Below are 26,643 nucleotides of genomic sequence, written 5' to 3'. Positions count from 1 at the left end.
AATAAACACACACACACATACAAAAGCTCCTGACGTCACTAGGAGGAGATGTAGCTGTATGAAAAAAGAATTGGCTTGCTGTTTGGTTGATGTTGGCTTTTTTTAAGGAAGGGACACAGAAACTGACTTTTTTTTTTTTACCATAGCAAAGAATCTACAAGCCCTTTCACCCTCTTTCTATAAGCAAAAGAAAATAATCAAAACTAGAATGCCACAAAATCAGCTGACTGTATGCCTATTTCCCCTTCCTCTCTTGGAAAAGAAAAAAAAACCAAGAAAAAGACTCCAAACACAGGAGCATGAGTTTAAATGTTTATTTAAACAGAAATTCCAAACCACTCCACCCTTTAACCTTTCAAAAAAAGACAACGACAAACTAGTTTTCAGCCAGAGTGTCAGAGCAGGCATAAGTTGTGTTCCACTACAACAACTCAGTAGCAATACTAGCAGGAGACCAACATATATGGAGCTAGCACTGCAAGAAGGGGAGAAGTAAAAAGGGTTTGAAACTGCTCAAAGGCATTTCTGCCTGCCTGCCTTTCTGTTTTCAGCCCAAGATGAAGGTGTTGCCTTTAAACTGCTTTTTTGTTGCATAGCTGGCTGGTGTGAAATCTGTGGTCTGTAACAGGCACAACCAGGATAGCGTGAATCCTCTAAGGCACATATGAGATTGTGGAGCACAGGGCATCCTCTGTCAGGAACCCTGATCCTCCACTAGATCCAAGGGGAATCCAGTCTGTGCACCTAGCTTCCCAACTGCAGAGCATTGAGAAATGAGGATAGCAGTGCACTGCAGGAGAGCGACTCTCATCAGCTTGGTGCTTGCTTATTGGACATGGCTCAGGCTCAACTTTTCACTCCTCAAAGGCACCGTTGCAACGTGACCAACGACCCTCAAGCTGGGACCCTGACCTGAGAACTGGCTCCAACACACGTGGGGGAAAGGACAGCAGAGTCACAAGGGCAAACCAGCCTGGCTGTGCCAGGGCACCTGATGCTCACCACCCCTCAGGGAGGGCTCTCCTCCTGCCGTGCTTTTGATAGCAACGGACAAGCACACTGGAATGATCCTTGCCCTGGACACTGCATCGGGAAGATGGCACTTGATGCAGCTCCCAGATACTAGCAATAGGCACCAAAGAAGTATTTAAGGAGCATTATGTTACAAACAAATTGTTTGGCATCCACCTCTAGAGACAAATGGGGAATGCTGGGTTCCCCAGAACAGTCTCTGGAAAGAAGTCTGTCAGAGGTGATACAATATCCACCTCCAGTAGACCTAAGGCAATTCTAGTAACATGCCATCGATGGGGATCATTTAAGCCTGATGAAATCACAACCCCACTCTCACTGCAAAAGTGAGAGGAACTCCAGACTCCTTAGAGGCATCACATAAGGCAGGGGAGGCTAGCTGCTCCCAGGGATCTTAACAATCCCACAAGCTTTACTTCAAAGTCAGCTTGCTAATAAATTTAAGGGGAATAAAATTAACCTCATTCTCTAAGAGAAAATGAGTAAATCTTGAGAATAAGACCATGCCTCTTCCTGTCTCCAATTTTCTTGGGAAAGCCTCTCACTTCTTGAAAGAAGGTGAATTCAGGATTGAGATTTGATCATTCATGGTCTTTGGGGAAGGCTACATCCTGTGACCACAGCAGTAATGACCTATTCTGGGTAGGAAACAGCATTCCAGCTTCATCAAAACATTGAGTGGAAAAACACGGATTCTTCCCACACCCACACAGAGTGTAGGCACAGGGATTGGAGCAGAAGAGAAGTCAAGCAGGGAGCAGCTACAGGCTTATGCCAAGAAACCAGAAACTCTGGCACCCAAATCAAGTTGAACAGCTGGAGCAAGAAATGGGTAACTTAGTCTGAGGCCCAGATGCTTGGCATCTGGCTGGGAAGCAGGTGGTCTGAAACTGAGAACTGCAGATCCAAGCTCAGACAGTCCCCACTACTGCTACAGGAAACAACACCTGATTCATTCATCTCGGTGCATTGCCTGGAAGTTGGAAAGCCCTCGGCACCCAGAATAAAGCCTTCAAACTCTGTCTATACAGACCAGTGGACACAACCATATGGCCAGAAGCTATGCCTCGAGGCCAGGGACATGCTGTCTACCATTATCTCCCTAAGAGGAACATCGCCATTGCCTCCAGAATGACACGTTTGCTGGTCCCTCTGCCCCTGAGCAGAGGGAAGCAGCCTTACCGGCGGGGCCTTACCATGTGGTAAGGAGAGGATCCTAGTCCTTCACCCCTCTGAAGTGAAGGTGGCGAGTTTTAGGGTTCAGCCAGCTTCAGTACAAAACATGTTTCCTCCTCTCATCTAGAGATGCAGTGATGAATACTGGGGTCCCAAAGGCAGCTCCCAGGAAACAGTGAAACAATGAAAGGGTCACAAGCTGCTACTGGAGCCATTGCCATAATGGGGCCATTCTGCCTTGTGCAGAATTGACAGATAAGGTACAAAGAGGAGCTGCTGCTGCTTCAATCACTGAGCTGGCCTAGAGCTCTAGGGCCCTTTCCCTCTCAAACTCACTCCTAGTTCATATCAAACGTACATGGGTGCTGTTCTGGAGCCTCCGGCCTCGCTCCTTGTCCGCGAGTGACCTGAAGCCAGAAAAGCCGCTCTCTGCATTCGGTTAGTGTGCTGTGAAGTTAGATGGATCCCAGTGGGCTCAGGAGACTAGAGGTTGGAGCGGCACGAGTCCGTTCCCAGGAGACACCAGGAATCTGAATCCAGATCAGGTTTTGGATCCACTTCCATCTCCTCTTTGGTTGTCTGTGTTCCTTTGGAATGAACCTTCACCTGTCAAAACACACAGCAGTTACCCAAACAGCTCCAGGACTAGCTGCAAAAAAGCTAGAAGCTGCACATGGCCCAGTCTGTACTCTCCACATTAATCTGTGACTCTTCACAACATCTGACTGCCCATCCCTTCTCATCAGGAGAAATAAGGGGAAATCCCAGGTCCCTCAAAGAGTGGGCTGTCCTCACAGGAAACTCTTCTTGGCTTCATTCCATTTTTGTTGCTGTCAGAGCCTGCATCAGCAGCTTATACAAGAAACAGGCACCGTTCTTAGTCTCACCACATTCTGCTCTGATACAGACAGCTGTTAAGAGCCGCTTCCTTCTGCACAGCCTCCACAATCTGCAGGAGCACGGTGAGCCCTGAGCATGGATGTGCACCCAGGGGATGGACTCTCACCTGCTGCATTCCCTCCATCCTCCTGCAGAACCGTTGGAGTTGGGCACTCAGACGAATGGTTTCCTGCTGCAGCTTCTTCTGATCATCCAGACACTGTAAAACCAGGCCTCGGAGGTGTGTCACCTCCACTTGCAGAGCACTGCACATGCAGCCTGCTCCAGGAGATGCCTCCTTCCCTTCACCACATGGCAAGGTTGGACTCAGGCAAGTAGGCTGCAGAGACATGGATGGAAGTTAGGCCAGGTTTTAGTTGTATATACAACAGTTGTATATGCCACAAGAAAAAAACATGCCCAGAGTGTTCTCCCAGCTTGCTTCCCAACTTGCCAAACTTCTAGCAGCCAGGGGCAACAACCTACTTCTCATTCTGTCTTCAGTACAAAGCCACTAGCTTCCTCCTTTTCCTGGGAAGGTTGTTCCTGTCCTCCTGTCACCAAAATCCATCTGGTTTACCCCCATTTCCTAGGATCTGTGCCTCCTCTTGGGACAAAAAACTCCTGGAATTAGGCAGTCTCACAGGTTGTAATTTCTCAGTGATTTTCCATATCAATCTTTCTTCCTATCTCACAGCAAATTCTGCTTTCTAAATTTCTATTTCCTGCTAGGCTTCTGAGCCCTTGGCTTCTCTTTTTTCCCCCCAGTTGCATTAACCACATTTTCCCACAGAACTGGTATCATTACTTTAAATCTGACTAAGACTCAATTTGGTGCTCTAGATCCTTGGGTATTTTTCTCTTTGCAGCATCATCTTTGATTATTACCATCCCTCTTTTCCTCACCCAGATGAATTAGGCCAATCTAACAGTCTCTTCTCAAGTCTCCCCATAATTCAAACATTGCCATTTTTGGTCCCCAAGAGCTTTTAGCCAAGCATTCACTTGGATAACATTACCCAGGGCTCTGTTTTGGGCTTGGTTAATCCAACAGGCTCCTCAGAGGCCACTTTGAGTCCTTGAAGTTTCTGGTAAGGAAGAGTCTCCTTCTCAGGCTCTGAAGATGCCATGCTCAGAGGAAAGGGGCTGTCAGGCATGGGGATGAATTCAGCATTCTCCAGCTCCTGGATACACAAAAGCATCACTGTCAGGCCTGCAACTTCCTGCAGCTCATTTCATCTTCTCAATCGATGCACCAACACCCTCTTGTGGTTAAACAGGCAGCAAAGCCTTAAGGGCTCTGTGCAACACGGCTCTAAGAACCTTTCAGATCATCCCTCAGAGGTGGAAGGGGCCACCCAGTTTTCTCCAGCTTAGATCCCCCTTTTTAAGGCATTTCTGAGAAAACACATTACTGAATCTATCAGAGCATCCCTCAAAGGTGGAAGGGCCACCCATTTTTCCCAGCCTACATCCCCATTTTAAGGCATTTCTGAGAAACCACATTACCTTCCTCAGCCAGCCAGGGCAGGAGCTGCTGTCAGCACTGTTGCCTCCCTTAGCTTCTGCAGTGCTGATCCAGCCCCCCAACTCACGATCTGCTTCCATGGTTCCCCGAAAACCTCCACTGGGATTGGGGGTTTCTGCTTCCTGTTCATTATCCTCTTCCTCTCCTCCTCCAGTTGTGCAGCTCTGAGCCACTAGCACACAAGAGTGAAAACTTTATACTTTTGCCACCTCTGCTATTCCTGTTGCCAGATCACAGGTGGAGCAGAGAAGATACGTAAATTTGGGCTGTATGGTCATGGTGAGAGCACATACGAGCATTATCTCCCTCAGCAGTTTAGCTCCTAACACTCCCTGCAGGCCTCTTCATAAGGGCTTGTGTGCAGCAGTCTTCTGCAGCTTCTTGGCCCCAGTCCTCCCACAGGACCAAGAAACCAGACTCCATCTCTCCAGCAGCTGCCCCCATAGAGCCCCTTTCCATATCATTTCCCTTCGGTGAATTCTTCTCAGCTTTTCTTGGTCAAATTGAAGTTCTTCAACTACAAAGGCCTCTCTGCACCCACATTGCTTCTCCTGTTTCAGCTGTTGCTTCCTCAGCTTTAGGCCATCCCTTCCCAAGCGCAGCACCAACTAGATTTCTTCTCTTTCAGCTCTTTTGTGAGGCCTTTCAAACACAGAAAAACCGTGCTGCAGGACCAAACTTCCTTCACGCAAACTAACCACTGAATGGACTTAAACCAGAGCTCCCCAGGGCAGGTTACTCACCAGTACCAATGGAGAGACCACTGCTGTTAGATCGGATTGTTTTAGAATTCAACACCTTTTCTGTAAAGAGAGAAGCACGCATTTCAGTTAGAGTGCCACACAGAAAGCAAGACTATTCCTACAAAGCCAGTGTTACAGGCCTATGGCTCAGAGCAGTTTGCCACGTTCCCCCCAGCAATCTGGCCTGTTCCCAGGCAGGATTTATACTGTAGGCCCTGGCAAAGAATGTAACATCATAAATAAGATCCCAAAACTTCATCTTAAATTTACACTTACCTACAATTATGATGGTGTGCCAGCCACGGCATGACAGGTCTGGAACATGATGCAATGATCCAAATATTGGCCGAGGCCACGAGGTACAAATATCTGAGCCATGAGCTCGCTCAGTCGATGTCATTGCCAGACGCCCATTCCCGCCATTACCCCAAGCAAAGATATGATTGTCTGAGGAAAGAGAAATTCAGGGACTCAATTACCTCCCTTCTTCTTGGCCAGTAATTGCTGTAAGGATCTATCTTTCTGCTGTAACTCCTATCCCAAAGTATCTAATCCAGTAGCTCCATTTTGCCAGTGGGAGAACAAACCAATAACAAACGTAACAGGCAGCCACCAAGTCAGCACTCTGCAGCCTTAGGGACAGCAAATACTTGAGGCAAGATAGCCCCAGTCTAGGAGGGTTTATTTATTTCAGTGCTGTGCTGCGGTGCTGGTAAAGGAAATGATCAGTGGGAGCCAGTTAACCACTCTGCAGATTAAGTTTAAAGTAACCCACCGCAACTCGGCAAAGACCCACTCACCGTCAGTAGCAGCTATGGTGAATTCATCTCCACATGAAACCCTGATCACCTGCTTACCCCCCAAGGGGCCTCCCAGCAGGTTTATTCCCAGATGCTTCTTATAGTCCCCAACACCAAGCTGTCCGCACTTGTTGGAGCCGAAGGTCAGCAGGCGGCCTCGCTCTGAGAGGAGGAACGAGGAGACAGTCACAGCGAGGGCCCAACTCTGGAAGCAGCCATGCACACAGAGCACGAGCAGCAACAGCCCATGAACAGGAAGGACTCTGCCAGGCAGCCAGCCAGGCTGGAAGGGGACAGTGCCAGCCAAAAGGAATGGGTTTAGCCTGGAAACACCTCCCCAGTTCCTTGTCCCACTGCTTCCCTTTTCTGATGCTGGGACTCCTCACAGCTCTCTGATTGATGTCACTTAGGCAAAGCCTAAGTTGAACATAAATGATTCCTCTGCTAGCCCACAGCATGATTCTTCCCAAAACTGTTTTTTCTACCCTTCAAAAAAACAGGAAGGCTGACATTGCTGCTTCAGCTGGCCAGGAAACAGGACTGCTGAGAAACAGGAATCCTGGGTTCCTGGAGCAGGCATGAGCCTTGTTACCAAGAGAAAAACCCCCAGCGTCAAGGGGCAGGCTGAAAGGGCAAAGTTGATGTAACATAATTCAGCAAGCAGCATTCAGTTCTTAACGCATAAGGCTCTCACCATCAATAGAAGCTGTGTGCGTCTTCCCTGGAGAAATGGTACGGATCTTGTAGAAGGACAGCTGCTTGGCCAAAGTAAGGGAAGTGGCATACGGCACCTCACAGTATGTCTGGAAAAAGGTATGTGGGTAAGCACAGAGTGAAAAAAATCACACACTCATCAGCTAAGACCTACTCAAGCAGGTTCTGGCAGACCACAACATTAAACCTAGACAATACTAACACAAGTATGGTAAAGAACTGCCACAATCCATATCACTGGCTAAGTCACCACAGAGCAGCTCAATCTGTTTCACTACCTCAGATCTGACATAAGTCCACAGGGCAGACAGGAAACTGAGGAACAAATTGCCTCTTCCCACAATCCTAGTATCTATTGTCTTGACTGGACTAAAGCATTGGCACGATGCTAATGAACACTTTGTCACGGGACTTCCATTTCCCCATATACTACTGACTGCTGGGAGCTGGAGCCAGGGATCCAAACACACTTACATCATGGTTGATTATCCCTGATGTGCACTGATTCAGGCCCAGCTTGTTGAACTCGTTGAGTCCACATGCCAAGACTTTGCCTGTCTGGGTGAGCAGGAAAGTTCCATCACAGCCACAGTGAACGGACACAATGTTTAAGGCCTTCGGAACATCCACCTAGGTGGAAGAAATATATCGTAAGAAAATAAAAATCCCAACACCTATTACATGGAAGCTGGCATATGGAAAACATATGAGGGTAGAGCAGTGGCACAGCTAGTCTGGACACTGTTGATAACCAACACAGTTATTTTGAATGAAGGTGTAAGAATACCATAAAGACTGTAGCATATTGAAACTGCAGTCACAATGCAGAAATTCAAGGCAGATTCCAGTGACCAGCACAGGAACTTGAAACATGGTGCATGGACAACTTGACCAGATGGGATCTACAAACACCAAACCCAGTCAGCTGAGAAGGGCTGGGTTTGTGTCTGTGCTGTGTGGGTGTGGTACTGTGTGATCCCAGACATTTGGCTTCCAGGCACATCCTTATTAGTGTCTAACCCACTGGGGGTTAGAATACTTCAGTTACCCCTAGCACTGTGTTTCAAGAGGGTTTTACTTTCAACTTCTCTTTGACTCATTATATTACATTCAAAGACTTGCAGTAGTTGCACTGCTATGAGTTTCCTCTACAGACCCAAGGTATACCATTTGGTATTTCTCAAAATGATTTCTACAACATTAAGCTGGTCATTTCCAGTTCCATCACTGAAATCTGAGCAATAAAGCTCTAAGCTATGATGCTGTCTGGTTGGTGAGTGGTATGACTGTCTGCCATGATCTCTAGGAGAGAAATGAAGCAAAATGAAGTGAGGAAGCAAAGATAAAACCCTTGAAAACTCTATGATGTCTCTAAAAAAAACACCTGAGCCTCAGAGAGACAGTATTTCCAAACAGCAATTTGGATTTATGGCCATGCGGATTTTGAGAAGTAGTCACACCCCTACCTTCTGAGGGGTGTAGTGATCTTCTTCTGAATCCAAGCCCAAGCGTCCTGCATCAGTGAAAATACTGCAATTAAAAATGGCCTCAGCAGGTGCCCATACCTAAGAACTGGTATTGTCTCTCTATACTCCCAAAAGAATCTGCCTGCAGAACTACAAACCTGCTTCCCTACATCCATCATTACCTGCCAATCCTCAAGGGAATCCAATCCCACTCACAGAACCATTGCCCAACCCACAGGGAAGCTAAGTGGCACCCTAGAGCTTTCCAGTGTAAAGTCCCAAGGGTTCAGTCTCCAGTTCCCCGTTTTCACATGGAAAGGAAGCCCCAAAGAAACAATGTTCTTTGCCCCCAGGGTATATCAGGCAGTCCTCACCCAAGCCCTGCATTACACACCTGCACCAAACCACTTTCTGGTAGGCATGCCCCAGTGCCTTTAGGCTTCAGGGAGACTCTACCTACCATACTCTCCACAGCCCCATGTGTAGACTTCTCTGTTCCTGGTCAGCACAGCCACGTGGTTATCTCCACATGAGACCTGCTCCACAGGGTTGGTAAGAAAAAAATCCAGCTGCAGGGGTTCAAGCACTTCAGAGCCATAAGCCTTGTCAACGCCAATACATCCATAATAGTCTGAGCCGAAGGCATAAACCTGGCCCTCATCTGAAGGACATAAGGGGAGCTTGGTCAGCACACAGAGCTTGTGTTAGACTGCAAATTATGACACAGTCAGAGCAACTTTTCTGCAATCATCCTCTTTAGTGCAGAAGAATGTCCTCAGGAGACTATGGAGTCCTTTCCTGTCCATGTTAAGATGGATGATCTTACATGACAACCTGCAGCTACTTCAGTGCCAAAAAATCTTTGGTTGAACCTGCCACTTTCTTCAACAGTAGCCCACAAATTGATTTTGTGGCCCTCCAAGTCACTCCTTGCCCACAATGAGCACTTGAGCTTATCTCTGTCAAATCTCTGCCCTTTCAGCACTGGCAAAATAAGCTTGAAGCTACCTTGTTGAGAATCATTTGCATGGGTAAAGCAAGAGTCAAATTCTTCTATAACAGACAACACCACACCTAACACATCTTATAAGTATGAGCAGGGCTAGAACTAGAGAGAGCTACCAGGTGCCAAGTGTTCTGAATTAAACAGCAAATCCTAAATTCACATTCTTTTTCATCACTCTGTGATTCTTTCCCCACACAGTCCAAAAAGATTTCAAACACATCTACATTCTCGCCTTCAGGCTTCACTGTCTTTAGTACTGTCTTTAACATGTATGGAGGAAACACACGCACTGGTAAAAGCAGGGACTCAGCACAGACACACGGATTTGTGGTCAACACCCAGCTTTATCACCAAAAAGGAGCACATCCTTAGCAAAACCCCCATCCTTCTTGGGAGGCAGTATCTTCCTCTATGTAATAATGTTCGTCTATCTCAAACGTTGAGATATAATCTATCTCAAATGTAATAATGTCGATACTATTCTCAAAATTGAGGGATGAGTAACATATGGGGCTTTCTCCTTTGTGCACAAAGCTGCTTTGCTAATCTGATGGTAAAGACAAACACCTCCAACAGCACAGCAAAGTGAGGGGACTTGTCAATGCCAATGCATCCGTAATAGTCTGAGCCAAAGGACTACCAGCTCTCACCTGTGATGCACACTGTAAAATCATCTCCACAGGACACCTGGCGAATGGCTTTTCCCTGAAGCTTCTCAACATGCTTTGGCTGTCGGTAGGAAGCCCTGTCTCCATGTCCCAGCTGCCCATGCAACTTGGTGCCCCCCTGCATATTCTGCAAGACAGAAACACCTGGTAAGGTTACATTTCCACAATCCCAAAGATGGTGTCAATAGTTACAGCACCTCAAACAAACAGAAAACTGCAAGGAGCAAATATTCTATGTACTCTAGGGAAGAGACTGCTATCTGTGTGGCATACAGCAGGCAATGCTACCAATGCCAGCACAGGCTTTCTGGGAGTTATGCACCAACAAGGAGTGAACCAGTCTCAGACCACCAGCTGGTGAGGAATCCCTGCTCCTTTCTCATCTGCCAGGCTACAGAACCCGCTCCCTGCTGCAGGACTGAAATTCATCCTTCAGTTTTTTGACCTACTTTTCTAAATCCTAATGGCTGCAAATAAATACATAACCTGAAACAAATTTCATTGAAGTGGCCTGACCTAGCAACTACACAGGAAAAACAAAACTACAACTGAAACTAAAACTATTAATAGACAGCTGAAACTTTTCAGTGGTTGTTTCTGGAGGAACATCCAGCAATTACTCCAAGTCGTCCTCCTCTCATTTGGATCTCTTTACTTTCTTACCAACTTATCTTCTGTTTTAACAGATTCTGTATAATCAACACAAGAACCCATGGAAGCCTGGAGATGGAGAATACCTCCATGTCACTGACCATCTAAACCTGGGAAGACTGGATTCGATTGTTTAAAATGCATTATATGCTGACGTTTTTTATTCACTTTAAACTATTCCAGAATTTCCACTAATCACAAAAAGCAGAGTTGTTTAGCATAGGATGCCTCTGCTTTCAGCCTCAAGTTGACAACTGCAGATGACAACTGTATTACAAAAAAGCCACTTATCCCATCTGTTCTGATCTTGAAAAATTCTCCTCAAAAATACAAAAGCCAACAGAGAATCACTAAGTCTCCACTGCACATCTAGTAACCAGGAATGGAATGAAGAGATATTTGACTCAGTGTTTGGGCCTACAAGACCACCATCTACAAACATCAAGTGCACAGCAAGTCTCCAAGACACTTCCAGTCACAATGGAAAATGTCTCCCAGAAACACACTTGCCATGGGAGACTTGGGCCAGCCCCGAATCAGATGGCCTCAGTATCCACTGCAGTCAGATTTCTCCCTTTCCAAGCTTCCTGCCCACCTGATTCAGACAGGCTTGTGAATGGTCAGCAGTAGATGTGAACCCTCCTTTCCCACCCTTACCGCCTTCCTGCAGTTTGTCTCACTTACCACCCAGGTGTAGAGCTCCTTCTCCACTGTCACCACAGCAAAGTGAGTGTTACCAGCACACACCTGGCGTGCACTGCAGCCACTTTTGATGGCATCCAGCTTCTGTGGGGTGGACTTACCACCCCCCCAAACATACACCTCACTAGTGCGTGAAGTCACCACTGCAATGGGAGCCTCGTTCATGGTACTTGACCTGCACAAGACCCCACAACAAAACACACATGCTTTTAATAATGATTTCTTTTGCATTCCCTGTCATCACTCTTTTTCCTGCTGTTGTCTAGCAGTTTCCTCTTCACAACCACTCATGGGTTCCATTCTCAAAAACTGTTCTTCCAGTAAACTGTGAACAACCCATGAACTGGGACAACTTCACATAAGGTGCTCAGATAGTGTTAGTGCTTCCAAGTTTATGAGGAAAAATTGGTCAAATTCTATCTGACAAATAACAGACAACCAGCTATACATGTCACAGAAGCTACCTGCTTCACAGAGCAACCTTGTTTACAGGCTTGCTGGGAACTGTGGTGAACCTCTGCTATATCAAATTTTATATATGATATTTATATTAACGTAATATTAATCATTCATACAGTCATATTCCTCCTGCTGAAGGGAATCTGTGTGAAAGGAGAGCTCTACATTACGACTCAGGTACGTAGGCTGCAAAGACTACATCATCAGTAGGACAGATTAGAGCTGGATGGGACCTGCTGAGGTACAGCTCCAGCCATACAAATAAGTAGGCTATAAAGGCAGAGTAAAACACAGGACAATACGCATGCAACAACTGCATCAAATTTCTAGCATTCAGGGATCTTCTAAACTACACTATTCCATTAAGGTTGTCACAGGCTAACACTCTCAGTGCCTCTCTGGGGAACTGTTCTCTCCACACTTCCTTTCAAACACATGTCTAAATAATTACCTTGGTCGCTTATTTGGCCCATTAAGCAGTGTGACTTTCTCTTCCATCTCCCTGCCAAGAGAGAAAAAGGAGATTTTAGGAAACAGCAACATTGCCCCATACAATTTACTGACAAGCAGTACACACAAACTGTTTTCCTTTCCAATAAAATGCTGCTGCCTCTTGGAGGAAACGTGGCAGCTGTTTACCAGCTCACAGCAATACACAGTAAGTAGGGCAGAAGTAATGTACCACACAGCTAACAAACTTCCAGAAGAGCTGAGGACAACAAACTATGTCTGTACGAGAATGTGGCCAACCAATACCCATACGGCACAAGAATAACCTTAAATGGCTAAATATTATTAGGATTTGAGCTTTTACCAGTGCATACAGCAAGACAAAACTCAAACTTTGCTGATCACCAAGCAAAAGAATACAGGTATAAAGGACTAGGTCTGCTGTTCATGAAGAAACCAATGTGAAATAGAAACAGTGCAGAATTATTGTCTACCTTTGATGAAAAGACAGTGTGTGCAAGCTGATGGTCAAATTAAGCTAAAATGGGCCACTTTCAATGCAAGTCTCTCTCAAAAAGAGAGGCAACAAAAGGAAAAAGCAAGGGTCTCTACACTTAATGATCTGTATATTTTGAAAGAATATATATATTCAAAATGGCTTTTTCCAATGACCACAAGAGGATCGCTGTGACTCCTCATTAACAGAAATTTGAAGAGTAGAAAGCAACATTCCTCAAAAGAGTCTCAGAATGGAATACCTCAAGGTTCTCAATACAACAGCTTCTAAGGATGCAGAGACCTCTCCCATGCACCAACAGAACATCAGAAGACAAGACTGCAAAAATGCACTTTTCTCCTAAAGAGAATTATGTACTTCAATAATTGCCTCACATCAGACTAAATTCACTTAAGGATGTTGCTATAAAAACATAAACACCACCAGTCTGCACAAACCCTGTCAGCCAGACAGGCAAAACCATCTGATTACCTCCTGCGTTTGCTGAGAAGTGGATGTTCAAGCAATTCATCTGCAGTGGGTCTCTTTTCTGGGTCCTGAAAAGAAGGAGGCAACAAGTAATTCTCTGAAAAATATTCATCATCTACAACAAGATCTTGGTCCAGAAGACCTCATTCAAGCCTTCATAGACCTCCTTTCCTGACTCCCTTCAAAAGGGAAAGGAATTAATTCAAATATTTAGAATGAATAGGGATAAATTCCATGGATGTGCAGGAGGGACTTCCATACCATGAAGGTATTAATAGTATGTTTGCTTTCAAGAAATTAATTCCCTACAGAAACCCAGAGCTCTAAGAGACTGAACTGAGATGATGTTCCTACCTCCACAGCACTGCATTAAAAAATAATTGCTTCTGCCAGCCCATTAAGTACTTGTGGTCAGTAAACCCAGCACACCTCCAGAGCCTGCAGGACAGAGTGGGATCTTGAGACAAAGCTTTCAGAGGACTGGAGCAAGTCAAGCCTTAGTGATACCTTAGGCCTCACAAAAATTACCCTGCACTAACAGCTCACATACTGAAACAGGCTTGTCATTCCCCTTCACTCCTGAATTTCATGGTTGAGACAGCTGAGAAGGGGTATCTGAAAATTCAAAAGTATTTCACCAACCTGATCAAGGCAGGAATTCACCATTTGGATCAGCTCCCAGGAGTAGACAGTGGAATCAACCTCCATGGCACGATTTCCCTGTACAATCTTCACACAAAGGTTCAAGGGATTCTAGGCAAAAACCAGAGACCAGCCATAATAGAACCAAACTGGACAATGAGTCCAATGGGAAGAGATGCTATAGGCCACTATTATTTTCTTCCCCCATCTCTGAGCAGGTCCCATCCCTCTTCTTCCCTGCCTAGCAGGTTTTCCAGAAACCTAATAACAATTCCTGCAGAAATGGTACCTCTGATAGCTAGGATTTGGTGTCAACATCCAGCTTTTCACCAAATTCTCTAACAATGCAGGGCTTTTCCCTGCATGTAATTTCCTATGCCACATATTGCCATTAAACATAGCACAGCAGCAAAGTTACTGGGAACTAGAGAGCCATCATGAGAGAAAGTCAGGAAAGGATGGTATTTTCACACCATGTCTTTCAGTGTTACAAATCTTGCCTATGGTAACTAGCAGTTTTTCCCATCACATGGCATAAACTGGCAAATCACGTATGGCACACAGCTATGCTCCTTTCACCCTCCTATGCCAGCTTGACCAGACTTGTCTTGCAACCAAGCTTTGAGAAAGAGTAACAGGATTAGATCCTATGAAATCTGAAGGTTGGAACTTTTTGCTACAGAATACTACACAGAAAATCTACTTCTAGTAATGCTAAAAGAGCAAAAAGACTACACTGTCACAAACTTCCTCCTCGTAGTAAAAAGGATACTTCATTCACAACCATGATGCAAATTAGCACAGTTATTATTCTGCATCTAGTAAACCTGGGCTGCAGACAAGCATGGGTTTGGCAGAAGCCAGAGAGGCTACTGCATGAAGGCAGAAGGGAAATCTGCATGAAGGGTAAGGGAAATCATGCAAACATTTTTCTGGCTATAGCTGTCACTCTTGGGCTGCTGGTTTTTTAATCAGCAGATTTAAACAACAATGAAAGAGAAACATGCCTTATGAAAGCTATGAGCTAAATGTGAGTCTTAGGATGATAAAATATAAGGATGTTCAGGCCATATGGGTTTGCAGACTTACAGTAGCATCAAAGGTCCTCTTCAGAGTAAGCAGCTCAAAGATGACACAGCCCACAGCCCAAATATCTGATTTGAAGTTGTATTTCACACCCTGGCAGAGTTCCGGGGACATGTAATATGGAGTTCCCACCAGCTAGGAAAAATAACATTTAAAAATCAGAAATGATCCAGCAGCCTTCAGGAGCTCTGCATCCATCAGACAGACACTGCTCTGACACAGCACTGAAGTGATATACCTCACTAATGTGCTGGAGGGATAGAAACAATAAGCACAATTCTTTCCCTCTCATCCACAAACCTCCTGTCCCTGAGCTTCCTAAAAGATCCTCTCTTTTCATGTACCTGACATGCTCCATACTTCTCAATAGAGCAGTAGTCATAAAAACACAGCAAGGACTTTCCCCTCTCTGAAATATATATCATTTAGAGGTAATCAGAACCTTACGTACTGACCAGGCATATGGAAACCATCACATGAGGTTGAAGGGAATAGGATCTAGCAAAGCTTCCAAATACAGATGCCAGACCATAGCTATGGAGCCACTCTGTCTGATCACAAGATAGTGCCAGGACAAAGGCTGCTCTGTCTCAAATGAAAAGAAGGGTTACTTTAGGGTCAGTACATAGAAAGCTGGCTTGAGTCCCACACGAAAGGCTTTCATTTCTGAAGTGGACTTTCCTGAACAATTGTTTTGTGTAGAACAAACACCCCCACCATATGAAAAATCCAAAGCCCTGCACATAAATACAGGCTGCCTCCCAGGTACTGCAGAAATAGTGGCTTAGCTCAAAGTCACAACAAGGAGACACAGAACAAACATGATAAAAGATGTAAGAATGAAGCTTCCAGATGAACGGAGCTCACTCCTTAGAAAGAAACTATACAGCAAAATAAAAAAAGAATTTAGGAAAAGGAGAAATATTTGTGGATGACCTCTTTTCAACTCTCTCAGCAAAGCTCCAACAACTACAAAGCCTGCCCTTCATTAGACTCTGCTAGTACACTGGATACCTAATGGGCACATTTAGAATCTGCCATCTCCCTCCCACTTCCTGTTACAGAGCGTGACAGCTAGAGAGCTATGCGAGTCCCAGACATGAGAAGGTTTAGAAGCCCAAAGAATTGGAGTATCACATAGAGAACTAGGACACTGCACCTAAACCTTTCTTAAGCCAAGGATAATGTAAGTTTTCTGTAAGACACAGACATATTTTCTATATCTTCTTTGGTAAATGGGAGAAAGAATGATATATTAAGCAATCTGTGTTTAGTAAGCAAGATGTGAACATTCTACAAAATCACACTTTGACTGCTACAATTACAAGTACTGACAATAACATGTTTTGCACTGATTTCCCAAAAAATGACTTCCAGTCTGCCACTGGTCCTTACGTTACAAATTGAGCAACTAGACCAGAGCATAGCCAGCATATAAAGAACAAAATACGGTTGAAGATGTGTAGTTCAAAATTTTTCATATGTGAAAAAGGATAGAACAATGCTTACAGGTGTAGTAGGTATAGGTGAATACAGACAACACAGGCAAAAAAAACCCTGGAAATTCATGGCACAGACTGAACTGCCTCTGAAAGCCAGGAGGCCATGAAAAGTGTGACAAAACAGAAGTGGTTCTGCTGCAGCACATTCTGGTGATGGCTTTATGCAGTAGCCTTGAGTTCGCACTTATGGTGGAACTGCACAATAGTGCTCATGCTCTGGAAGGGGACTGGCAAGTGTTTAACTACACATCCTAACAGAACACCAACACATGGCATTAAATCAAATAACAGAGCCTGGTAAGGGGAAGTATGACCTGGCTTGTGTCTCAAACTTTAATAAAGGCTTTTAGCAGATAGCAGCCCCAGACAAAGTCTCCTTTTCCAAGCCTAACACTCACCAAAGAAATTAATGGAGCCAAGAAATCCAAGCTGAAGCTTGTAGGTGCCTGCAATACAGCTTACCCTGTGTCATAACTCTGGCTGCGAGAATGCTTTCTGGCAGGGTCTGCAAAAAAGCCAAGCTTGACAGCCTTCTGGGTAGAATTAATATCTCCTAAAAATCTTTGCCCCCCATTCCGGAACATTACCAATAAACCATACACTTTGGTTACCATAAGAAGCACAAGCAGCTTTCTTGCTTCTTTGCAATTCGGTTCAGAATTTTATTCTGAATATTAAAGAGATGGGAGATACGCCTATGGCACAGTGCAAGGTCAGGCATGCACATCCAAGCTATCTCAGATCCACCCGAGGCAAAATTTACCTGTTAGCACAGCAGCATGACAAAATTAATTTAATTTGTTAAGTTGGCCTTAACTAGCCCAGAGGGAGAGTGTTGTTCTTCTGTGACTATAATGCTGTCTCTGTCCTTCAGCCAGCACTGCCTTAGTATTACAGACTCACCTTTGGAAGTACCATGCCTAGGGGAAAGAAGAGCAGTGCTCTCTAGTGTGGCTACACTAGCCCTGGTACAGTTCTATTCCCATAGTAGACTTAAGCTAGACCTAGCTTAAGTCTACTGCTGCTTTCCAGAGAGACAGAGCTCCAAGAGGTACCCTGGGAGCAAGGGTAACCACGGACTGTAACACATCAGCAAGTATGCCAAAGTTAGTGAGATAGCATTAGGAAGTGAAGTTGTAGTGAGGTGGGTGTCAGCCTCCAGGTAATTATTGACAGAAGAAGAAGAAATGGCCCCAGGTTGTGCCAGAGGAGGTTTATATAAAATACTAGGGAAAATTTCTTCACAGAAAGGGTCAGGCATTGGAACAAGACGCCCAAAGCAGTAGTTGAGTCACCATCCCTGGAAGTGTCGAAAAAAAACGTGTGAATGCAGCACTTGGGGACATGGTTTAACGGTGAACATGACAGTGCTGGGTTAACAGTTGGACTCAATGACCTTAGAGGTCTTTTCCAACCTTAATGCCATGATATTTTAAAACTGAGGGAAACTGAGGGGTGAGGGAAAGTAATAAAAAACAAGCAGCACAAATGTACAGCATCCCTGCTCTTCTGCAAGGCATGCAGAGATGAAAGAAAAACACAATTCAGTTTGCACACAGAGACAGCAGATACTCACAGTCTCAGCCATAGAGTACTCAGAGTTCAGCTTCTTTGCCAACCCATAGTCTCCCAATTTAATCAGGTTTGCCTTGGTCAGAAAGATATTTAATGTCTTTATATCTCTGAAATGAGAAAAAGAAATTCAAACACTCAAATACACTTCTAGATTTCACAGTTTTCCACACATTACTATATCTTTTCCCCAAAATTAGCAACTTGCTACTCTGCCAGCACTCTGCCACACACACATACACAGAGTTCTCCAAAGGCAATTTTGCCCCAAGTACTGGGGCAGTAACTGTAGTTTTCCATGTTTTATCACATTCCTCATGCAAGCACAACACAGTTTCAAAAGCTCAGGCTCCAGACACCTATGTAAAGGCCACAGATCAAAGATAGTTCTTTCCCCCCTCTCAGTTTCTTCTCGTGTGAAGGTCATTGAGCAGGTCTTATTTTTGCTGGTTTTATAAATAGACCCAAGCCAGGAGTCGCTGAGCTCACTAAAAACACTAAGTGTAAGCATGAATATGTATGTATGCAAATATAAACATACAGAGGGTGTGAAATAAATGCCACTCTAGAACTTAAGCATAATGTCCTCAGCCCTCAAGAACTCTTTATAACATAACATAGGATTCTAGCCCATGAGTTGGCAGGGCTTATTGAGAAGGCTTTAATCTAGGTTTGAAGAGGGAAGGAGATAAGACCAGGCTTGCTAGAGATGAGCCTGGGGGCTGCATGTCAGCAGTGGGGCTGAAATCAATAGCCCAGCTGAAGTGCATCAGCACCAATGCACACAGCATGGGTAACAAACAGGAGGAGCTGGAAGCCACTGTGGAGCAGGAAAGCTGTGACAGAGCTGCCATCATGGAAAGGTGGTGGGAGGACTCGCATGACTGGAGTGCTGCAACGGAGCTCTTCCTAAGGGACAGGTGAGCAAGGAGAGGCAGTGGGGTGGCTCTTTATATTAGTGAGCATTTCGACTGCACAGAGCCCAAGGTCAGTGACAATATGGCTCAATGCCTACAGGTGACAATCAGAGGGAAAACCACCCAACCAGAATGAAGAGCCTGATGAAATTGCACAAGCAGCTGGCTGATGTTTCATGATCGCTAGTTTTTGCGAGAGACTTGAACCTGCTGGAAATGCAGCACAGCAGAGAGGAAGCAGTCTAGGAGGTTCCTGGAGTGTGTGACAGATAACTTCCTGAGACAGCTGGTTAGCAAGCCTATCAGGGACAGTGCCTACCAGGGACAACCGTCACAGTTGTCACAACAGGAAATGGCCTCAGAATACACCAGGGAAGGTTCAGTTGGACATCAGAAAAATTTCTTCACTGAATTTCTTCACTTTCTTCACTGAAAGGGTCATTAAGCATTGGAATAGGCTGTCCAGGGAAGTGGTAGGGTCACCATCCCTGGAAGTGTTCAAGAAACAACTAGACATGGCACTTAGTGCTGCCGTTTAGTTGACGTGGTGGTGTTCAGTTAAGACCTTGGAGGTCTTTTCCAACCTTAATGATGCCATGATTCTATAACATACAATGCCCAAAAGATCAAAAGGCTGATGGCCACAAAAACGCCCAACTCCAAAACTCATTCAAAACATTTTCTCACAGACAGAGTAATCTATGTGTAGCTTCACAGATCAACACCAGAGGCTGGAAATAGAGAGAAAGCCCCCGCAGATATGCTTTTCATGGCCAACAATTCATAACACCCTCTTTTCCTAACGTACCATCAACAACTTCCCAGTGTAGATCAGGAAAACATCAAGTAAAGCAGCACTTTGCATTCATCCACTTAGGGCATCGCAAAGTCCTGGGTCACTCTGCTAATGTCTGCAGCAGAAGGAAATCACTGCAAACATTTAAATAATTGTTCAATTCATTATTATGGAAGGATTTGAGGCCACACATGTTCAGAGGTGGTAAGTAGGCAATCACTGCAAAGCAGGACAGACATGACATCTGCTTCAGGCCAAAAACTTAGGCAGTACTTTGCTGAATGTAGGCTACCAACCCCTCATTAGCAAGGCTTGCCAATTGCTAAAGAGTCACAATGGCAGCAGCCAGGATGCTATCCTACCAAAACATCCTCACACTGCTAAGCCCATGAATTAGTGCAGCACATGATCCAGCTGTGCTGGAAGTGGCTGTCTACATGTGCGATATGCCCCAGAACATCATGGCCTCCTTGAAATACACATAAGCCATGAAATTTACTGCTCCCTAACAGAAAAGGGCAACAGAAAAAGGTAATTAGCTACACATTAAAATCCCAGAATAACTGTCAAAATGACCACTACAAGCTAACAGAGTGTACTACTTCCTTAAGTAACAGGCCAAAGAAATAAGATTCAGCCAAATGCAGGACAAATCTACAGCCATGGGCTAATGCAATCACTGTTAGCCTCCAGGAATTACAGAACAATGGACACATTGGCTTGCAGCTAGTAGCTGTGGAACAGGTACCTTTGGCCTGTGGTAACTGCTCTTCCTACCCACTTTAACAAACATCATTTATGTGCTATAGTAATAAAGGTCAAATTTACTTCCTTCCTACGTGGACAAACTCTTCATACAGCTGCAATCCCATTTTCAAATACAAGATTTCCTGCACATTTATCACTGGAACATTAAGACTGTTTCTAGCCCAATAAAAAAAGGATACTTAACATCTAGGAGATCCTGTTTCACTTAGGAGAGAAACTTGGTGCTTGCTTTAAAAAAAACAAAGGAATTCTTCACTCCTCCCATGAACTGCACCTCAGCTTTGCTGCATGCCACACTTACCTGTGAAGAATTCCTGCTCGATGAATGCAGCTCACAGCTGATGCAATTTGAAAGAGATACCAAACCACCATCTGCAGAGGTAGGAATATAAGAACTATGTGAGGCTCAAAAGAAAAAAAAGAGAAAAAAAAACCCCAACCAAAAAAAAACTCCACAAAACCCTACATGCCCCAGTCACACTGAGGCACAGCAAGAGGGCCTGGCCACACACTTAGATGCTCTTTCAGGAGTATGAAAATTTAGAATTTCCTGTTTTGGAAACCTCTAAAAAAGATGTTCCAATTAGTAGGTTGTTCTACTGCCATTCATAGTGTCTGTCCTGACAAGCATCACAGATTCAATAAGTGAAAAGACTTAATAATGACAACTAATGACCATCTGGGAAACATCTACAGTTGTGCTCTCCAGAATATGAATTATGACCATTAAATACTCTCCATGAGCCAGAAAGTCTTAGAAGTCACTATATAAGACAAATAAGTGTAACCATTAATCAGCTCAGCATGTGGTGAAAGCAAACAGAAAGTAAGTTTAAATAAAATAAAGAAAGAAAAACAGTAAGACAGATTCAAGGAAATTACTCTGAAAAAATCCTACAAAATTATTAAGAAGGGAGAGAAACTGAGTTGCCTCGAGGAAGAAACAGAGAAAGAGTTTAAATGTTTGCCAAGCTGATAAGGTAAAGAAAGCTAGCTCTCTTTCATTATTCCTCCCTTGGAACTAACATACTGCTTATAGACAACTTAAAAAGGAAAATAAGAAGTTTTGGATAGTCCATAAATGCTTGTAATATTGAACAGGAGGATGCCAACCCCCAGATAAACACAGAAATTCCCCACCATCACTATGAAAAAAATTCGGAAGAAATACTCAAATAACCCTATAGATCCCCAGAATATTAGGCCAGCCCCACTGCTCCCTCAAACCAGTCCAAATTACCTCTTCTTCAAATAACTTGTCTTTCTGTCGCAGAATCTTATCGTAGAGGTTCCCTCCTGTAATTATAAGTGAGGGAGAAAGACAGAGAATTGCATCTTAGTTAATGGCAGCAGTTGCTCTGCTTAAGTGCTGCTAGGAATACTCAAATTCCCTAAGAGATCTGATCAATCACTACAGCTCTCTCTCAGCATTCTTCACTTAAACAGGTCAGGCAATCACAAAATTAAGTTCTTCTTCCATCTAAGAACTTCAAAGGTGTATTTAAGCCTAAGCAGAGATGATTCTTTAACATGACCCTTTAATACTCTCTGAAAAGCAAATCAGTAAGCTCAGCCAGCAGTCCCTACTTTTCTACTTACTTTTTCTAAGTGCTTCTTGGGGTATGTAAACATCTATTAGCTATCTACCAAATCATGTGAGATTGTCCTGCTCAGCATTATATATATAAATAGTACATTAAAAAAGAGAAAGGAAACAATTTTAAGATCAGAGTAGTCCCTGAAAGCACAATTTACTGTCTTTCCCTACTTACTGCCCAGCTCTGACTGGCCTCTCCTTTATCTGCCCTGCCAAATACATTGGTGCAGAATTCACAAAGCACTGACAACAGCAGCAGCACCAACAGAAGCCTGGAATCAGCAGAATCTTCAGGGCACCTCACAACTTCAAGACAGCAGACTGAAAATAAAAGAGAGCTAAAAGAAATGATGCTGAGGGCTGCAGGTAGAGAGACTCCCTGTCAGATCAGCATTCAAACAGTAAATCCCAAAACTCTGATCACATCCTGTTGCTATTCCAATTCCCAATTATCATACATTATGTCCTAATAGTAATGGATTACCAGGACCATTCCCATGGTGCAAGACAGCTTTTGGCTGTGTGATTTCCATGGGCCTGTCAAGTGGTAAATGTCCAAAACAGGCTGCAATAACTTTTTTGTCTACTTGAGGGGCTTAATTCAGACTTCCACGTTGGGAAGATTTTTCTAATTAAGATGCCCTCCACTTAACTTCTTCCCATTCAGCTTTGCTGTGACTTCTCAACATTTCTCTTTTGTGCCTTATGTTCACATTTACAAATTAGCTACAAACCAGTCTTCACATTCACAATTCAACCAAAGTATTCACTTCTGTCTCTTCTTATGAACACCTTTTCTAACCATTCAAACTTTGCAGGCTTTTAGTCAATTGTGTGCTTCATCTCTCTTTTTTTCCCCATCTTTTCTGCAGCTTTTCTGAACCAAAGAGCAGCAAGATAGGTACCACATTGCCAAAATCCTACGCAAGTAGACAAGTTAGCTCTTGACTCATATAACCAATACCTCTATGCATACATATGAAAACCAAATTAATTTAGTATTTGTTTCATCTAATCACATTTAACCTTCTGACGTAGGTTACTCTCTTTTCAATTAATGCATTTTATAAGGTATTTCTTCCCAAATGTATTTAATTTGTTTTCACTGATGTTATCCCACGGTAAATCCACGTCTTGAGGTACCACGATATACACACAGAACTAAAGGCAAATAAATCAGTAACTTGGCTTCCTCTTCCGCAAAACAGGAGCAACATTTACTGAAATTTGAAATTCTTTTCAAAATTCTAGCTCTTCAGAAGAGACAATCTAATTAAACAGTAAAACCTTTGGACTCTGAGGAGTGTCTGACAGTCACTAGTTCAGCCTTATTTTAAAAATTACTCACAAATTATCTTGAGCTTGTACACTGTAAAAAAAGCCACAGAAAGTATTAATGCATTGGCAAAACCACTGCATGGAATTCAAAACAAGATTTCCTCTTTCCCACATCCCTTGTTCTGTACCATTCAGATATATTCAGGCAACATCAGCTATATAGTCACCTCTTGGTTATTATCCCAAAGCCAACAGAGGCATTTACAAATACGCACAGACACCAATGCTATGCAGCTTTTCTCTATGCCCTCCAACAAATTTATAATGGCCTCAAGCATCCAGTCTCTTCAGGGCAACTAAGTAACTCACACAGAGAGAGTACCCCTAAAATAAAAGTTGCCTCAAAGAGCTAATATTCCCCTATGCTTGCACTGGACTTCACCCTCCAAAAGAACAAAAAACAGAGAAGAAAAACCAGATTTGGCCAAGCTGCCAACCAGGGTGTCTGACACCCTTCAAAAAGACTTTGCACAACTCTTGTGCTCTCCAACCTGCTCCAGTGAAAGCAATCTGTTGTTTAAGGTGATAACAACATGATGATAGCCTTTTCCAGCAAAAAATGTTTCTACAGATGAGCCAAGGCTTAACACAAGCCCTGTACAAACACCAGATATTTAACCTGGGGAGCTGTCCCACTCACCCAAAAAGGAACCACACTGCAGTTCTAGGCAGGTGTCCCATGCCAGTAGTGTAAGCTGTATATGGGCTCCTCTTCATGCTAAGAGCAGCTGCTAGTCAGAACCCCATTGCAAATCCTTCTATCACTCCATCCCAGCTAGGACTGTTTCCCCTGCAAACTCCAAACACCACCATCTGAGCTAATCTTTGACAGAATTTTAAAATTTTCTCCAGCACGAGAATGACCAGGTTTGCTGTTTGGGTATTTTTTAACAGTAAATGTAGAAGCTGAAAGAAGAAGGCAGGAAAAAGTCCTGACTGCAGTGTGCCAGGCGATTTTAAGCTTTGATTTATAATTGCCAAATTATAAACCTATTTAAGTAACACTACTGAAAAAAGAGCCCTGCTCTGTACTGGCAGAGATGCCCAATATTCTCATGGTCTTTTCCCACTGTCCTCCTGAAAGAACACAGCAAGGTGCACTAGAAGTGTTTATTACCAATAACCCACTCCTTCCAGTGCATCAGCCATTCAGAAAATACAAGAAATCATCTACTGCATAGACTGCCTCCACTAACTACTGGGCTTATTTTTTATAGCACCTGAACACAAATCAAAAGGCTTCTCAAACTCTTCCTCAGGACCTATGCAGCAGAATTCACCTCCACTCCTCTGCTCTCCAGCTGGTACCCCAGAAATACTTGCTGCAGGTTCTGCAGGAGGGTGACCCAGACACATGGCAGCTGCCTGCTTGTAAATGGGAGTAGGGATCTCACCATTACAATACTCCAGCTCAATCAGGAGCGTGGTGTTATCCATGAAGTGATTGTAGTATGCAATGATGTTCTCATGCTGCAGCAGGGCCAGGATAACGATTTCGTTCAAAGCATCACGACGCTCCTTTTCTGACAGCCGGGTCAGGTCCACCTCTTTCCACACCACAAGTGAGTCATCCTGAAACACAAAAACATCTTTCAATTAAAAACAGACTGTTATGAAGAGAACAGTACGTGCCTTTATAGCAGAAAATTAAAATATCAGGAAAAGTAAAGGACTTTCCTGTCTCTTACAGATTTCAGACAAATACTCTTCACAATTTAGGTTTTGAGGTTTTCTGTTTGTCATTAGAAATAGCAATGGCCTGAAGCCATCTTTCTAGCTGGCTAACACTCATGTTGGGAAAAAACAACAAAAACTTTTTGGTGTTTTCACCAAACCAAGGGAAACACATGAGGTTTATTTTATTTCTATAAAGACTAAATATACTCCCATTCAATAAAGGGAGTACATTGTATTTCCAATCCTGTAACTGTACAATATTGTACAAGACCATGAGTTGTTACAAATATTCAAAGAAAAAAGCCTAAAGAAAGAAGAAAAAAAAAAACCAAACCCACAAACCAATAAGAAAACCAATAAGAAAATGAATTTAGTTTGCCCTTGTTAGGCCCATACACATTGTCAGCCACACTATGAGTGATCTCTCATGTTAAGAGTGTTCACTTACAACTGCCCAAGCTATGACACCTCAAGGTGGTGAGAAAAAAACTGAAGAACTTCCCTTTAGAACTAGATCAAGCATTTTTCCTTGACAGTCACTAAAAACCACAACTACAATTGAATGGGATGCTATTAAACGAGTTGGGAGCAACAGGAGGAGTGGCTTTTCATCCAGTCTCCCCTAATTACACTGAAATGCTGAGCATATAAGGGAGTTACCTGTATGAGATGCCCCCATGTCCTCTGTGACTGGAACAAAACATAGAAAAATGAGCAGTATATTAGCATCAGAGTCTCCACACCTCCCTGCAAAACTTTAGGGGACCGAGAGATTGGCAGTGCCCAAGCGTGCCAAAACCCAGACCCTGCACGCCTGGGCACCGAGGGCTGAAGCTGTCACTTCGTGCCCGGGCCGTTCCCAGAGCGGTGCCGGGGGATGTCTCCCTGGGGGCTGTCAGTGTCACCCCAGGGGCCGAGCCCTGCCGCGGCTCCTCGGGCACCGGCGCCTCCGAGCCCCGGCCCCGGCGGCCGCCCCTCCGGCCCTGGCAGCGGCCCCGGGGCCCTGGGCGGGGCGGCGCAGCGAGGCCCCCGTCCCGCCGCCGGGGCAGCTACCCACCTCGGTGCGGCGGTACAGGGTGGCCTCGCCGAAGGCGCCGCGGCCCAGCGTGCGGATGGGGATGTAGTGCAGCTCCTCCTGCTCGCCGGGCACGCCGCCGCCGCCGCGGGAGCCGCCCCTGCCCGAGGACTCGTTGCCGAAGTCGGAGCTGATGGAGTCGCAGTGCCGCTCGTACTCGCCCAGCGACATGGCGATGGCGGCCCCGCTCGGCCCGGCGCTCCCTCAGCGCGGCCCCGCGGGCTCCATGTCGGCTCCCCACGGCGACCCGGAACCGCTTCCCGCCGCCGCGACCTCCGCGCTCCCGCCCCGCCGGGCCCGGCCCCCGCCCCGCCCGCGCCGGCAGCGGGATCGGAGCGGGAGCGGGAGCGGATCGGGAGCGGGATCGGGATCGGGATCGGGAGCGGGATCGGATCGGGATCGGGATCGGGATCG

General features: G+C 44.8%; 1 protein-coding gene across 2 annotated transcripts; it reads right to left on the bottom strand.

The window, feature by feature from the left end:
* Positions 1 to 300: 300 nt before the first annotated feature.
* NEK9 (NIMA related kinase 9) lies at positions 301 to 26,497 on the bottom strand. 2 transcript variants are annotated; one of them, XM_085061754.1, is made up of 23 exons: positions 26,212 to 26,497; positions 25,815 to 25,844; positions 24,872 to 25,049; positions 21,783 to 21,838; positions 20,844 to 20,914; positions 18,066 to 18,171; positions 14,991 to 15,122; positions 13,902 to 14,012; positions 13,263 to 13,327; positions 12,276 to 12,326; positions 11,348 to 11,540; positions 9,995 to 10,139; positions 8,799 to 8,999; positions 8,339 to 8,385; positions 7,347 to 7,502; positions 6,853 to 6,961; positions 6,159 to 6,320; positions 5,635 to 5,805; positions 5,359 to 5,418; positions 4,597 to 4,787; positions 4,107 to 4,271; positions 3,215 to 3,427; positions 301 to 2,814 (listed from the first exon to the last, which is right to left on the bottom strand). In XM_085061754.1, the coding sequence occupies exons 1-23, from the start codon at positions 26,398 to 26,400 to the stop codon at positions 2,692 to 2,694; spliced, it is 2,925 nt and encodes a 974-aa protein (XP_084917880.1). In that variant the 5' UTR covers positions 26,401 to 26,497; the 3' UTR covers positions 301 to 2,691. The 2 variants fall into 2 exon arrangements, with proteins under 2 accessions (XP_084917880.1, XP_084917881.1); XM_085061755.1 differs by lacking the exon at positions 25,815 to 25,844.
* Positions 26,498 to 26,643: the final 146 nt, after the last annotated feature.

Source organism: Lichenostomus cassidix, chromosome 5, assembly GCF_008360975.1.
Source record: "Lichenostomus cassidix isolate B80296 chromosome 5, HeHo_3.0, whole genome shotgun sequence".
Classification (NCBI taxonomy): Eukaryota; Metazoa; Chordata; class Aves; order Passeriformes; family Meliphagidae; genus Lichenostomus; species Lichenostomus cassidix.
The sequence above is the reverse complement of the archived record's forward strand: the minus strand, read 5'-3'. Positions and strand labels throughout refer to the sequence as shown.

What these genes read in the sequence shown, in the direction of transcription:
- NEK9 (XM_085061754.1), bottom strand. Translation starts at nt 26,400, where the DNA reads ATGTCGCTGGGCGAGTACGAGCGGCACTGCGACTCCATCAGCTCCGAC. An exon ending in CCCTGTACCGCCGCACCGAG is followed by an intron (nt 25,845 to 26,211) that starts GTGGGTAGCTGC and finishes GTTTTGTTCCAG; the next exon opens with TCACAGAGGACATGGGGGCA. An exon ending in TGAATTCCTGCCTTGATCAG is followed by an intron (nt 13,328 to 13,901) that starts GTTGGTGAAATA and finishes CCTTCTTTTCAG; the next exon opens with GACCCAGAAAAGAGACCCAC.